The following is a 14,124-nucleotide window of genomic DNA, read 5'->3' as shown; positions in this document are numbered from 1 at the left end:
GTACGGGGGGTTTCGGGGTACTGAGGCGAGAAGGCGGGGCGGTGAGGTACCCATTATCTGAAAAACAATGCCCCCTTCATTTATAGCTCAGTGCTCCTGTCTCTCCTCCCCCCACATCCCCTTCTACTGTCTCTCGTTTATACCTCCCACCCCTTTCCTTCTTTTCCCTGGCTGTACCCCCATACCTCTCCCCTTGTTTCCTCTGTGGTGCCTCTCTCCCCCCTTTCCCTATTTCCCTTTTCCCCATACCCCCCCACCACCCGAACACACACACATGCACGTACACATAAACACACACACACACACACACACACTCAGACACCCCTTCTTCCAGCCCCTCCTGTATGCACCACTGCTGTCCTCTATTTTTTTATTCTGATGACAAATTAATTTGCATATTTTTTTCCCAGAGAGGCCTCATTAGAATGCATAGATACATTGGTGATGAACTCTCCCCTCACCCTCCTCTCCTCTCTTCTCATCCTCTCCTTCTCTCTCCTACCCCACCCTTCTCTCCTCTCCTCTCCCCTCACCCTCCTCTCTTCTCATCCTCTCCTTCTCTCCCCTCCTGTCCTTTCCTCCTCTCTCCTCTTCCCTACCCCACCCTCCTCTCTGTTTCTCCTCTCTGTTTCTCCTCTCTGTTTCTCCTCTCTGTTTCTCCTCTCCTCTCCTCTCCTCTCCTCTCCTCTCCTCTCCTCTCCTCTCCTCTCCTCTCCTCTCCTCTCCTCTCCTCTCCTCTCCTCTCCTCTCCTCTCCTCTCCTCTCCTCTCCTCTCCTCTCCACTCCTCTCCTCTCCTCTCCTCTCCTCTCCTTTCCTTTCCTTTCCTTTCCTCTCCTTGTGCTTCATGGACAGGCTGTGTGACTTTCTGTCATCATGCTGCAGGTACTACTGCTACTACTCCCACATGGGACGGATGACAGTTTAATAGCTAGACAGAGACAAATGGGGCTCTGGATAAAAGGTGCCCTTAGGCACAGATCTGGGATCTGTTTCTGCTCCCTGAATCCTGATCGTAAATGTGAGAGGTGGAATTGCAACACTAATCGTAGATCAGTGTCTATGAGGGCCGGCTCCATTGACAATTTCTCTTTGTTTCAAAGATGTGACTGTGACATGTCCCTTTTCAAATGTTAAGTATCATCCATTGCTTCCCCTTTATTTTTTATAGCACTGTGCTAGAATGTATTCCTATGGCAAAATCTGATAGATGCCACAATCAGTGTCTTCCTTTAACTGCTCTGTATGTCTAAGGGTACCAAACCTACCTCCCAAGACAATGGAGAGGGTAACCAAACCTACATCCCAAGACAATGGAGAGGGTAACCAAACCTACATCCCAAGACAATGGAGAGGGTAACCAAACCTACATCCCAAGACAATGGAGAGGGTAACCAAACCTACATCCCAAGACAATGGAGAGGGTAACCAAACCTACATCCCAAGACAATGGAGAGGGTAACCAAACCTACATCCCAAGACAATGGAGAGGGTAACCAAACCTACATCCCAAGACAATGGAGAGGGTAACCAAACCTACCTCCCAAGACAATGGAGATGTTTGACATAACTGCACGCAAAATAGTCTGCAAACAGGCCCTGGGGGATATAAAGCAAGATTCCTTACTGATACTTTGATTGATTGATTGTAGACAAAGGTTTGCTAAAAAAAAACAGCAAATTAATATCAGACTGTGGAAGGAAAGCATTATTATCACCATCACCCATAAACCATTATTATTATTATTTTAATGACTAGAAATTAGCTTTAAAACGGCACAACTTTCTCTCAGCCTCATGGCAAAATGGGGCTGAGGTCTTAGGTTACTGGTATGATGATGATGATGATGATGATGATGATGATGATGATGATGATGATGAATTTGAGCTTGAGGGACTAAGGAATGAGAAAACCATCATTCACTGTGATACACATATATAAAGGGTGTATAAAGGGCGTGGAATATAGCGCTATCTACAAAGGTCAAATCATATCTGTCAAAATTTGTCAAAATCTAAATAATATTATATTTCATAATGACATATAATTGTTTTTATTGAACTTTTACGTTATGCTTCAATCAATGCACGGATTGACCTTATACGTGTGAATTGAATGCGCCCTTATGGGCCTGTGGAACCTTATGGGCCTATTCCTAGGAGCGCTGGCGCATGTGAGAATTGGAACATACGTCCACGTGTCAGCGCGTTGACATCAACGTTTTTCTAGCAGGTCTCCAGCGATGCACTTGCTTGTAATCCTAATGCATGTATCCAAAAGGTTGAGCCTTTAGCTACATAATCTGCTAAATTGTAATCATTCACTCCTATGGCCTATTTATTGCCTACCTCCTCGTGCCTTTTGCACACAATGTATATAGAATATTTATTTGTTCTACTGTTATTGACTTGTTTATTGTTTACTCCATGTGTAACTCTGTGTTGCTGTCTGTTCACACTGCTATGCTTTATCTTGGCCAGGTCGCAGTTGCAAATGAGAACTTGTTCTCACCTAGCCTACCTGGTTAAATAAAGGTGAAATAAAAAAATATATATATAAATAAAACATTCCAACAAAAACGTACAGTTACAAAAGCATAAAAATAACGGTATAAAGTAACGGTTCGAGTCAGAACTGTAGCCGATAAAAGCGCGTCAACACTGCTCCATATCGCCAGAGGACCGCACATAAAGCGGATTGTTCCGTTTGTGGCAATGAGGACTATAGTGAGGACAGATAGAATAGAAAAATAAATGGTCTTAAAATTGCTTGTCTACTTTTAGTTATATTGGCTACGGTTTTCATTAAACCTCATTATAGACCCTCCCTCTGCTATCAACGTGCATTAGATTATACCGTGTAATGAACATTTGTTAAATAATCTTGTATTTCTCCTAAACAATCACTAATAACATAATAAACGCCGTCTTCTTTCGAAAAGAAGAACCTCGTTGCTTAATACTGCCTCGATACACTGTCATTGATACATCTGCATTGATGGTGTATACTGTATCATGTCATTCATTGGTTCATTACAAACGCCACAATTATCTAAAATTCCTTCTACATGATATACTGTATCATCCTACCAAGAGGTCCCTTCAAACACTTTTCTATTATTCCTATTTAAAACCCACCATCCTAATATATTCTATTAACAAAGTCCTAATTTGCTAATACAGTTAATTAACATAGGATGGTGTAAATAGTCAATGGTTGCAATTGATCATTGGCGGTGGGGTGGGAACTTCCCACCAACACCTTGTTCCCGTTCACTTTAACACGCTGTGGCTCACCAAAACGCTCCGCAGTTGTCCCATTCATTTGCGTTTCACTGTGTTCAACGCACAGAAACTCAATGCTTATGGGCAAACCACTCTACAAACATCCAGGAAGCTCAGCACCAGCAACAACAAACAAAATGTTCGTATCACCGCGCCATTTCACAACTCCCGTGACGTTTCACAAAAGGTAGCCAATGGCGCATCGTCTGATATTAGGACAATGGAAAAATGATATCCTATCAGACTGGCACAAAACTTGGCGGTAGCCAATGGGAAGGGAGGAGAGAGAGAGAGCGTGATGTTAGAGAAGCGACAAGACACTGCGTATCGCATTCGTTCTGGTTGTTCCACATTACAGCCATTGCAGTGCATTTGTGATCCAAGCGGCAGCCTTTGGTAAGTATATCTCACACGATACAGGGAGAGAAAAATATATATGAGAAGTGTCGGGTAAAGGATGAAAAAAAAATGACAAGATAATTTAGACATTTTCTTTGAAATGTATTGACCATGTTAGGTTTGCAACAAAAAAAAAAATGTGATTTTTTTATTTTTTATTCGAAGAAACCGGTCAAAAACTACCAAGAAAATTGCCAGCGAAGCACACAGTATTTAGCCGCTGGTTGAAAAAAGGCGAAAACTAAAATCTAATCTACATTTTAAAAAAAAAAATGTATTTTATAAATTAATATCAGGTAATTGTTGCAGTGTTATTATAAAATGCGGTGTATTTACCGAGTTAAAAATCAGTAATGTTCAGTGGACAGCTGGCTAGCAAAGGTAGCGCACAAACATGAGACTTGTGCCCATTGCAGTGTATTGCGAGGCTGTGATGCCTGTCATATGAAGATGGAAACCATGGGAAGAGTGACAATGAAAATATAGAAAACATTGAGAGAAAGAAATTTGCTCTGAAAACTGTAACTGTTCGTTTATTTTTTATTTTTTCTTCCACAAATTGCCTCATAATAGGGTGAGAAATAATCTGCGCTTTACTGTAATGGCTGACTGTACTCGCATAGGAAACAAGGCAGACAGTAACTGCGGAGCCAGCCATACAATCGCAGTTCACTTCCAACTTTTTCAAACCGTGATTTATCACCAACCATGTGTCTAACTGTAAAATATAAAAAATGAAAATGAAAGGCCCATCTCTCCTTATTCCAACGACAGTCTTTTTGTATTTTTCTGTGGAAAGGAAAGAGTTGAAATCGCAGATTGAAAAGAGGTGGGTACCCCGCGGTCGCTCTGCCCTCTACTTGCATGCAATGGCTGTGCATTGACACAAAGAGAAGGAGAATATCCATGTTAGTGGATTGAAGACACAAGCGGCCATTCCGAGCTCATAGGACTCTACACAGCCCGCACATAGACATAGCACAGACCCAGTGTAATCACTATACACCACGGCTATTGCAATAGGAATCTACCGGGGAAAAACATGGTCAAGCTGACGGGCTTTGTCAACATATTTTTCGATTGAAAATGCGATCGGGAATGCGGGTGGAGACATTTCAGGGCCACTTTCTTTCATGAAGAAGGCTTTCTCACAAAATGGAAGAAGAACTATTGGCGTCGTTTGTTGACCTCCTTTTTCCTTCAACGAGAAACCTTATGCGCCATTACTACTTCACTCGACAGATAGAAACGCATTGCTTTGCTTACAACACAGACATGAAGCCATACCAGCAATATTAATTAGGGAATTTCACGAGATTTTTTTTTCTCCACATTTTTATCTTTTTTTTCAAATGTTGCTGAATCGAAATTGAAACATATTTTGACTTTATTTTGTAGTTTTAGGTTTTTTTTTTCCTAGATTTTTCGTTTTTTTTTTTTCTAAGGAATATATTTCTATAGAGTTAGCTAAATGCACTAGTAACATTATACACGAATTAATCAGAAACCTGGTATTTTTATGTATTTATCATTTTCTTTCCGATTTAGTTCGTGAAATTAGTGAAAAATGTCAAATGTGTCCGAACTTCACAAAGTTTAAAGGATTTATCCCCCTTGTAGAATGAGAACTTCTAACTTTCTGTAGCTAAAACTCCAATGATCAAATGACAGCCATTCTGCATTAAAAACGAAACAACTCACAAATATGAGGTGACTAACGTAACACTGTATAAAATGCATGAAAATAGCGTCTATTTTTATTTATTTATTTTTTTAACATTTCGCATGATTTGACCAGAAAAGGTAACGACTGTGTTTTCAGCAAAGGGCACATTCCGCGTGACAGTCCGTAAACGTTCCTACAGACAAGGGTTTGTTTCCACAAACTTATTTTCTATCAAACACACAGAACACCGGACGTGTTTATTCGCACAGAGCTGCGTTTACAGTTCTGATGCCAAGAGTAAGTCAGGGCAGGAAACAGTCTATTGAGTCCAGCCTGATAGGGCAAGGGGGAATCCAAATGATAGAAAAATAAATTATCAAAATAAAAAAATTGTCAAATAATATTAAATATGTTTTCAGCCCTTTTGTCAAAGCAAATCTAATAACTCAGATGCAACAAATATTTGTAACATCTTGAAAAAGGGGGTTTCCACCTGTAATGCAATATACACCTGTCTCTGTGAGGGCCTTCCGTCATGTCGTGAATTTCAACCAGAGCTTCAATCATGAAGAACAAAGAGCTTTCAGACGAGTTCAGGTATAAAGTTGTAGATCGATAATAGACTAGGGGTAAGTTATAAGAACATGTCCTATACATTAAGTACAGTCAAGGCCAATCATTAAGAAGTGGAAGGTTTTGTGGAACCACACAGACTCTTACCAGATCAGGATGACCTTCCAAATTAACCAGTTGGGACAAAAATATCTGAACTCACGTTGGAAGAGCTGCTGCAGAGTTCCATGGCTGAGATTGGGAGAACATGTCTACCAATCAACTATTAGCTCGATCATCCGCCACCTGTAGCCAATACCGCACAATCTGATAGGTCATTACAGAAAACAAAGATCTCCAATCACTGCATGAAAGCATTATATGGCAGTAGATTGTGATTGTTTTTTTTTTGGGGGGGTCAGAAAATACTGAATAAAATGTGACTTGTGTTTTTTAGGGGGGTGGTCAGAAAATACTGAATAAAACGTGACTTGTGTTTTTAGGGGGAGGGGGGTCAGAAAATACTGAATAAAATGTGACTTGTGTTTTTTAGGGGAGGGGGTCAGAAAATACTGAATAAAATGTGACTTGTGTTTTTTAGGGGGAGGGGGGGGTCAGAAAATACTGAATAAAATGTGACTTGTGTTTTTGTTGTTTTTACTTTTATTTGCCATTTTGATAACTTCTAACACCTTCTCTCTCATCCATTTTAGATATTGAGATGGGGAAAGATCCAACCAAGCCAAGGGGAAAGATGTCCTCCTATGCCTACTTTGTCCAGACCTGTCGAGAGGAGCACAAGAAGAAACACCCGGAAGCTTCCGTCAACTTCTCCGAGTTCTCCAAGAAGTGCTCTGAGAGATGGAAGGTAAGTATGGAACACATCTCAGCTGTGACTGACTGGCACCCCGTTCCCTACATAGTGCACTACTTTTTGATCAGCACCCTATGGGCCCTGGTTGAAAGTAGTGCACTAAATTGGAATAGTGTGCCAAAGGTAGTGCCATTTTGGGATGCAGAACCGTTTAGTGGACACTGTCCTGTACCACTCGTAATCCCGTGATAGTTGTCTGGTACGAGATAGTTTGTATGAACTAAATGAACTGTGTCACAGCTAAGTTGTTCCATACTAATCTGCCACCTCTTTGTTTACGTTCTGTTCCTCTACCACTGTGTAGCACCTAACACACACACACACACGCACGCACGCACGCGCGCACACACACACACACACACACACACACACACACACACACACACACACACACACACACACACACACACACACACACACACACACACTCTCTGTTGACATCTGATCACACCTTCTGCTTCCCTCAGACCATGTCTGCCAAGGAGAAGGGGAAGTTTGAGGATCTGGCCAAGCTGGACAAGGTGCGTTATGAGAGGGAGATGAGGAGCTACATTCCTCCAAAGGGAGAGAAGAAGAAGAGGTTTAAGGACCCCAATGCCCCCAAGAGACCATCGTGAGTACTGCCTGACAGTAAAAGACAATCACCCCCCCCCCACTTTCCAAAACTCATAATTCATTGATAATGTGCAGAGATTCAACTCCGGATGTCCGGCTGAATCGGTTAAAACGTGCCTTAAGTAAGTTATGAGACAATTACTACTATAAAATAATGAACAATAACGCTACATTTGAATAACACAAGTACTGCATTTAAAGCAGCTCAAATAAATCATCAGTGTTTCCCAACAAACAATCGATTAATTGATTAATTAATTGATTCATTAATTGACAACCAAACAAAAAACCAGTGACCCTTCTGTTTCCTCTCTCCTGTTCTTCTTCTTCACCCTCCAGGTCTGCTTTCTTCATCTTCTGCGCTGATTTCCGACCCCAGGTGAAGGGGGAGACCCCTGGCCTGTCTATCGGTGACGTGGCCAAGAAGCTGGGAGAGAAGTGGAACAACCTAACAGCGGAAGACAAGGTGCCCTATGAGAAGAAGGCTGCGAAGCTGAAGGAGAAGTACGAGAAGGTAAACAAACATCACCCCTTTTGATCGGTTTATTTAGATCTCTGTTCGCTGTTAGTTGGGATGTTCTCTCAGTCATGCATAGTCTGACAATTGAAGTTATTATCACTAGTCATGCATCGTCTAACAATTCAAGATTATCACTAGTCATATTATCACTAGTCATGCATCGTCTAACAATTCAAGTTATTATCACTAGTCATGCATCGTCTAACAATTATCACTAGTCATGCATCGTCTAACAATTCAAGTTATTATCACTAGTCATGCATCGTCTAACAATTCAAGTTATTATCACTAGTCATGCATAGTCTAACAATTATCACTAGTCATGCATCGTCTAACAATTCAAGTTATTATCACTAGTCATGCATAAATGATTATCACTAGTCATGCATCGTCTAACAATTCAAGATTATCACTAGGTGTGGCATCGTCAACAATTCAAGGTCATGCATCGAACAATTCAAGATTATCACTAGTCATGCATGTGGTCATGAAAAATTATCACTAGTCATGCATCGTTAACAATGTCACTAGTCATGCAAACAATTCAACACTAGTCATGCATCAACAATTCAAGTTATTATCACTAGTCATGCATCGTCTAACAATTCAAGTTATTATCACTAGTCATCCATAGTCTAACAATTTTTACGAGTAAATGAGTGAAGAGGTGTGGAGTCAGGCGCAGAGAGCAAAGGATGTGGGAAAAACAACACGCTTTAATGTCCTGGAAACATAACATGTACAAAATAGAAACACAAATGAACAAAATATAAACGGACAGCGTGAAACCCAAATGCCAACAAAAATACACTCAAACAAGGAAACAGGAGAACAAGCCCGCACGAAACAGAAGCGGGCTGAACAGACTATATATAACCTTATCCTAACAACCAAACTAGAAACAGGTGCTACCAATTAGACAAAACTAAACGAACACAGAACAACGTATCGGCGATAGCTAGTAGACCGGCGACGACGACCGCCGAGCGCCACCCGAACAAGAAGGGGAGTCACCTTCGGTAATATTTGTGACAGTACCCCCCTCCTGACGTGCAGCTCCCGCAGTGCGCCGACGCCGGCCTCGGGGACGACCCGGAGGCCGAGGCGCTGGGCGATCCGGACGGAGGCGATGGAATTCACTCAACATAGATGGGTCTAGAATATCCCTCACCGGAACCCAGCACCTCTCCTCCGGATCGTACCCCTCCCAGTCAACGAGGTACTGCAAGCCTCTCACCCGGCGTCTCGAGTCCAGAATAGCTCGTATCTTGTACGCCGGGGACCCCTCGAAGTCCAGAGGGGGCGGAGGAACCTCCGGTACCTCATTTTCCTGCATGGGACCAGCTACCACCGGCCTGAGAAGAGACACATGAAATGAGGGGTTAATACGATAATACGAAGGAAGTAATAATCGATAACAAACCTCATTTATTCTCCTCAGGACTTTAAATGGCCCTATACACTGCGGACCCAGCTTCTGGCAGGGCAAGCGGAGAGGCAGGTTTCGGGTCGAGAGCCAGACCCTGTCCCCAGGTGAAAACACGGAGGCCTCACTGCGGTGACGGTCAGCGCTCTTCTTCTGCCTTATACTCGCTTGGCGTAATGACTCTTGGACCGCCCTCCAGGTCTCCTTAGAGCGCTGTACCCACTCCTCCACCGCAGGAGCCTCAGTCTGGCTCTGATGCCACGGTGCCAGGACCGGCTGGTACCCCAACACGCACTCAAATGGTGACATGTTGGTAGAGGAGTGGCTTAGTGAATTCTGGGCTATTTCTGCCCAGGGAATATATCTCGCCCACTCCCCTGGCCGGTCCTGGCAATACGACCGCAGAAACCTACCCACCTCCTGGTTAACTCTCTCCACCTGACCATTACTCTCCGGGTGATACCCTGAGGTCAGGCTGACCGAGACCCCCAGACGTTCCATAAATGCCCTCCAAACACGGGAGATAAATTGGGGGCCCCGATCAGAAACTATATCCTCGGGCACCCCGTAGTGCCGGAAGACATGGGTGAAAAGAGCTTCCGCAGTCTGTAGGGCCGTAGGGAGACCGGGCGATGGGATAAGACGGCAGGACTTAGAGAACCGATCCACAACGACCAGGATAGTAGTGTTACCCTGAGAGGGGGGGAGGTCAGTAAGAAAATCCACCGAAAGATGGGTCCACGGCCGTTGTGGAACGGGAAGAGGTTGTAATTTACCTCTTGGCAGGTGTCTAGGAGCCTTACTCTGGGCGCACACTGAACAGGAGGAAACATAGAATCGCACATCCCTCCTCAAAGTGGGCCACCAGTACTTCCTCTCAAGACCTCTCACTGTCCTATAAATACCTGGGTGACCCGACGAGGGTAGACAATGAGCCCATCGAATCAATTGATCACGGACAGCCAGCGGCACGTACCTACGACCCTCCGGACACTGTGGAGGCGCAGGTTCCCCCCTTAGCGCCCGCTCGATGTCCGCGTCCACATCCCATACTACCGGTGCCACCAGCTTAGCTGCCGGAATGATGGGAGTAGGATCGATGGACCTGTCCTCAGTGTCATAGAGTCTTGACAGCGCGTCAGCCTTAGTGTTGAGGGAACCTGGTCTATATGAGACAGTGAAACGAAATCTGGTGAAAAACATGGACCACCTTGCCTGACGAGGATTCAGTCTCCTAGCTGATCGGATATACTCCAGGTTACGATGGTCAGTCCAGATAAGGAAAGGGTGCTTAGCCCCCTCAAGCCAGTGTCTCCACACCTTCAGGGCCTTAACCATAGCCAACAACTCCCTATCCCCCACATCATAATTCCGCTCCGCTGGCCCGAGTTTCTTCGAAAAAAAGGCACAGGGGCGGAGCTTCGGTGGCACACCCGAACGCTGTGAGAGCACCGCTCCAACCCCAGCTTCGGATGCGTCCACCTCTACTATAAACGCCAAAGAAGGGTCCGGATGTGCCAACACCGGCGCCTTAGTAAACATCGCCTTCAACTTATGAAAAGCTCCGTTCGCCTCTGCTGACCACTGTAAACGCACCGGCCCCCCCTTCAGCAGTGAGGTAATAGGGGCAGCTACCTGACCAAAACCCCGGATAAACCTCCGGTAGTAATTGGCAAATCCCAAGAACCGCTGCACCTCCTTTACCGTGGTCGGAGTCGGCCAATTACGCGGTCACCCTCCATTACCAAACCAGAGCTGGAAATACGATAACCCAGGAAGGAAACTGATTGTTTGGAAAACTCACATTTCACCGCCTTCACATACAGGTCATGCTCCAGCAGTCGTCTAAGAACTTTGCGCACAAGAGATACATGCGCAGTGCGTGTAGCGGAGTAGATCAAAATATCGTCAATATACACCACTACACCCTGTCCGTGCAGGTCTCTGAGTATTTCATCCACGAAGGATTGACATATAGCTGGAGCATTCTTTAATTAAGGAAACAAATTAATAGGAACATGTGACCAACAGGAAACTCTGGGAGAGTGTGGTGCTTACTCACCTGGGGTGACCGATGAGTGTTCTGCCTGCCCTCATGATTCCCAGATGAATTCCTCCAGCACCGACCAGACGTGTGCCCTCTCCGGCCACAACTGGTACAGGAGGAGCTTCCTCCTCCGATCTCCCTTGACGCGGTACCTCCTAGCTCCATCGGGATAGGCGCAGGAGGATCAGGAGGTAGAACTGACAGGACCCTTTCAGAACGTCCACGAGCAGCTAGCAGATGGTCCAACCGGATCGACAGGTCTATCAGTCCATCCAGGCCAAGTGTAGTATCCCGACAGGCCAGCTCCCTACGGACGTCCTCTCTCAGGCTACACCTGTAATGGTCTATCAGGGCCCTGTCGTTCCACCCTGCTCCCGCAGCCAAGGTCCGGAACTCCAGCGCGAAGTCCTGCGCGCTCCTCGTCCCCTGTCTAAGATGGAACAATCTCTCACCCGCCGCTCGACCCTCTGGAGGGTGATCGAACACGGCCCTGAAACGGCGGATGAACTCCGGGTAGTTGTCCTTCGCCGAGTCGGGCCCGTTCCAGACCGCATTAGCCCACTCCAGGGCTCTACCGGTCAGGCAGGTGATGAGGACCCCTACTCTCTCCTCCTCCGAGGGGGCCGGCCGAACGGTGGCCAGGTAGAGGTCTAATTGCAGCAGGAATCCCTGGCACCCCGTCGCTGCTCCATCGTAATTCCTCGGAGGCGTCATGTGCAGAGCGCTGGAACCGGATCCAGATGGGGGAGATGGTAGAGTTGCTGGTGGGAGGGTCGGTGGGGGAGTAGGGAAACCATTCCTCTCCCAACGATCCATCCTCTCCATCATCTGTTCCATTGCTGATCCTAGGCGATGGAGGATGGACGTGTGATGTTGAACTCGCTCCTCCATAGTGGGAAGAGGAGTGGTCGCTGCTCCTGCTGACTCCATAGTGAGGTGCGGGCTTCTGTTAAGAGTAAATGAGTGAAGAGGTGTGGAGTCAGGCGCAGAGAGCAAAGGATGTGGGAAAAACAACACGCTTTAATGTCCCGGAAACATAACATGTACAAAAGTGGAAACACAAATGAACAGAAATATAAACGGACAGCGTGAAACCCAAAATGCCAACAAAAATACACTCAAACAAGGAAACAGGAGAACAAGCCCGCACGAAACAGAAGCGGGCTGAACAGACTATATATAACCTATCCTAACAACCAAACTAGAAACAGGTGCTACCAATTAGACAAAACTAAACGAACACAGAACAACGGATCGGCGATAGCTAGTAGACCGGCGACGACGACCGCCGAGCGCCACCCGAACAAGAAGGGGGTCACCTTCGGTAATATTCGTGACAGTCATGCATAGTCTAACAATTCATGTTATTATCACTAGTCATGCATAGTCTAACAATTATCACTAGTCATGCATAGTCCAAGTGGTCATTAGCAGATGCAGTTGTTGTATGTTTACTTCCATGTTGCGAGTCACATTTGGTGACGAAACCTAGAGAGGAACCTCAAGTCCAAGTGGTTGCTTGTAGCAATGAACTGAACCACTACTCTCGTCCACTTCCCCGTTCTCAGGACATCACTGCCTATCGCAACAAGGGCAAGGTGCCGGTCAGCATGCCAGTGAAGGTCGCTGCCCCAACCAAGGACGACGACGACGATGACGATGATGACGACGACGACGACGATGATGACGACGACGACGACGATGACGAGTAGATCCGCGTTGTTGTTAGAGCTTATCATTTCTTGTTTATAAAGCATTTAACCCTTCACACATCACTTACTCAGAACAAAAGAAAAAACATTACTTGAAAAAGTTACACAAAAACTAAAACACCCCTCCTCTCTCAAAAACACCCCCCCCCCTCCTCTCTCAACCCCCCCCCTCCTCCTCCGCTCTCAAAAACACCCCCTCTCCTCCCCCCTCCTCCGCTCCCCTCAAAAACACCCCCCCCTCCTCAAACCCCCCTCCCCTCCTCCTCTCTCAAACCCCCTCCTCCTCTCAAACCCCCTCCCCCTCCTCTCTCAACCCCCCTCCTCTCTCTCAAACCCCCCCTCCCCTCTCCTCTCTCAAACCCCCCCCCTCCCCTCTCCTCTCTCCCTCCAAAAGCGTAAACGCTGTTTTTATTATTATTGTTTTGCAGCTGTACAGGTTGTTGTCTCTTCTTTTTGTGTATAGTTTTAACACTACAACAGTGTCACCTGTGTCTGTCTGTGTCCCAGTCTCTTTGCGTCCAAAAATGGAATCCTATTCCTTATTTCGTGCACTACTTTTGACAAAGACCTAATAGGGTTCAGGTCAAAAGTAGATCACTATATAGGGAATAGGGTGCAATTTGTGGACGCCCCCCCCCTCCTTTGTTACAGTTTAAAGCGGTTTGTAAAAAAAAAATCAATTAAAAAAATGTATTGGAAACCGATGGGTCTATTTGCCTTAGCTAGCAGTGCACAGCAGCACATTACCTAGTTGTAATGTAGGGTCTTAGTCGTTCTTCTGTTTCCAAAGGGCCAAAGGGTGCGTTTGGTTTCTTGTTTTTAAATGCCGTATTATCGTAAAGATATTTTAATGGACTATTTGAATACCACTGTCATTGCAAAAAAACAACAACAAAAAAAGAGGAAATATTAATAATAAATTTTTGAGATTCTGAATTGCTTCTGTCAATAAACTTTTTTTTTTTTTTTTTTTATAGACTGGTTTCTTTCTTGTGTGTTTAGAATCTCTTGGTTACGCAGATAATCTCTG

General features: G+C 45.1%; 1 protein-coding gene across 1 annotated transcript; it reads left to right on the top strand.

The window, feature by feature from the left end:
- The first annotated feature begins 3,552 nt into the window (after nucleotides 1-3,552).
- On the top strand, nucleotides 3,553-13,255 carry LOC124015289 (high mobility group-T protein-like). Its single transcript, XM_046330432.1, has 5 exons — nucleotides 3,553-3,679; nucleotides 6,614-6,768; nucleotides 7,242-7,387; nucleotides 7,729-7,903; nucleotides 12,951-13,255. Exons 2-5 carry the CDS (start codon nucleotides 6,622-6,624, stop codon nucleotides 13,092-13,094), a joined length of 612 nt encoding a protein of 203 aa, XP_046186388.1. The 5' UTR covers nucleotides 3,553-3,679; nucleotides 6,614-6,621; the 3' UTR covers nucleotides 13,095-13,255.
- The last annotated feature ends 869 nt before the right edge of the window (nucleotides 13,256-14,124 follow it).

The sequence above is a fragment of the Oncorhynchus gorbuscha genome, linkage group LG02 (genome assembly GCF_021184085.1).
Source record: "Oncorhynchus gorbuscha isolate QuinsamMale2020 ecotype Even-year linkage group LG02, OgorEven_v1.0, whole genome shotgun sequence".
In the NCBI taxonomy this organism is placed as follows: Eukaryota; Metazoa; Chordata; class Actinopteri; order Salmoniformes; family Salmonidae; genus Oncorhynchus; species Oncorhynchus gorbuscha.
Note: the sequence above shows the minus strand (reverse complement) of the source record. Positions and strands in the feature narration are given on the sequence as shown.

What these genes read in the sequence shown, in the direction of transcription:
- LOC124015289 (XM_046330432.1), top strand. Translation starts at nt 6,622, where the DNA reads ATGGGGAAAGATCCAACCAAGCCAAGGGGAAAGATGTCCTCCTATGCC. An exon ending in AGTGCTCTGAGAGATGGAAG is followed by an intron (nt 6,769 to 7,241) that starts GTAAGTATGGAA and finishes TGCTTCCCTCAG; the next exon opens with ACCATGTCTGCCAAGGAGAA. An exon ending in TGAAGGAGAAGTACGAGAAG is followed by an intron (nt 7,904 to 12,950) that starts GTAAACAAACAT and finishes CCCCGTTCTCAG; the next exon opens with GACATCACTGCCTATCGCAA.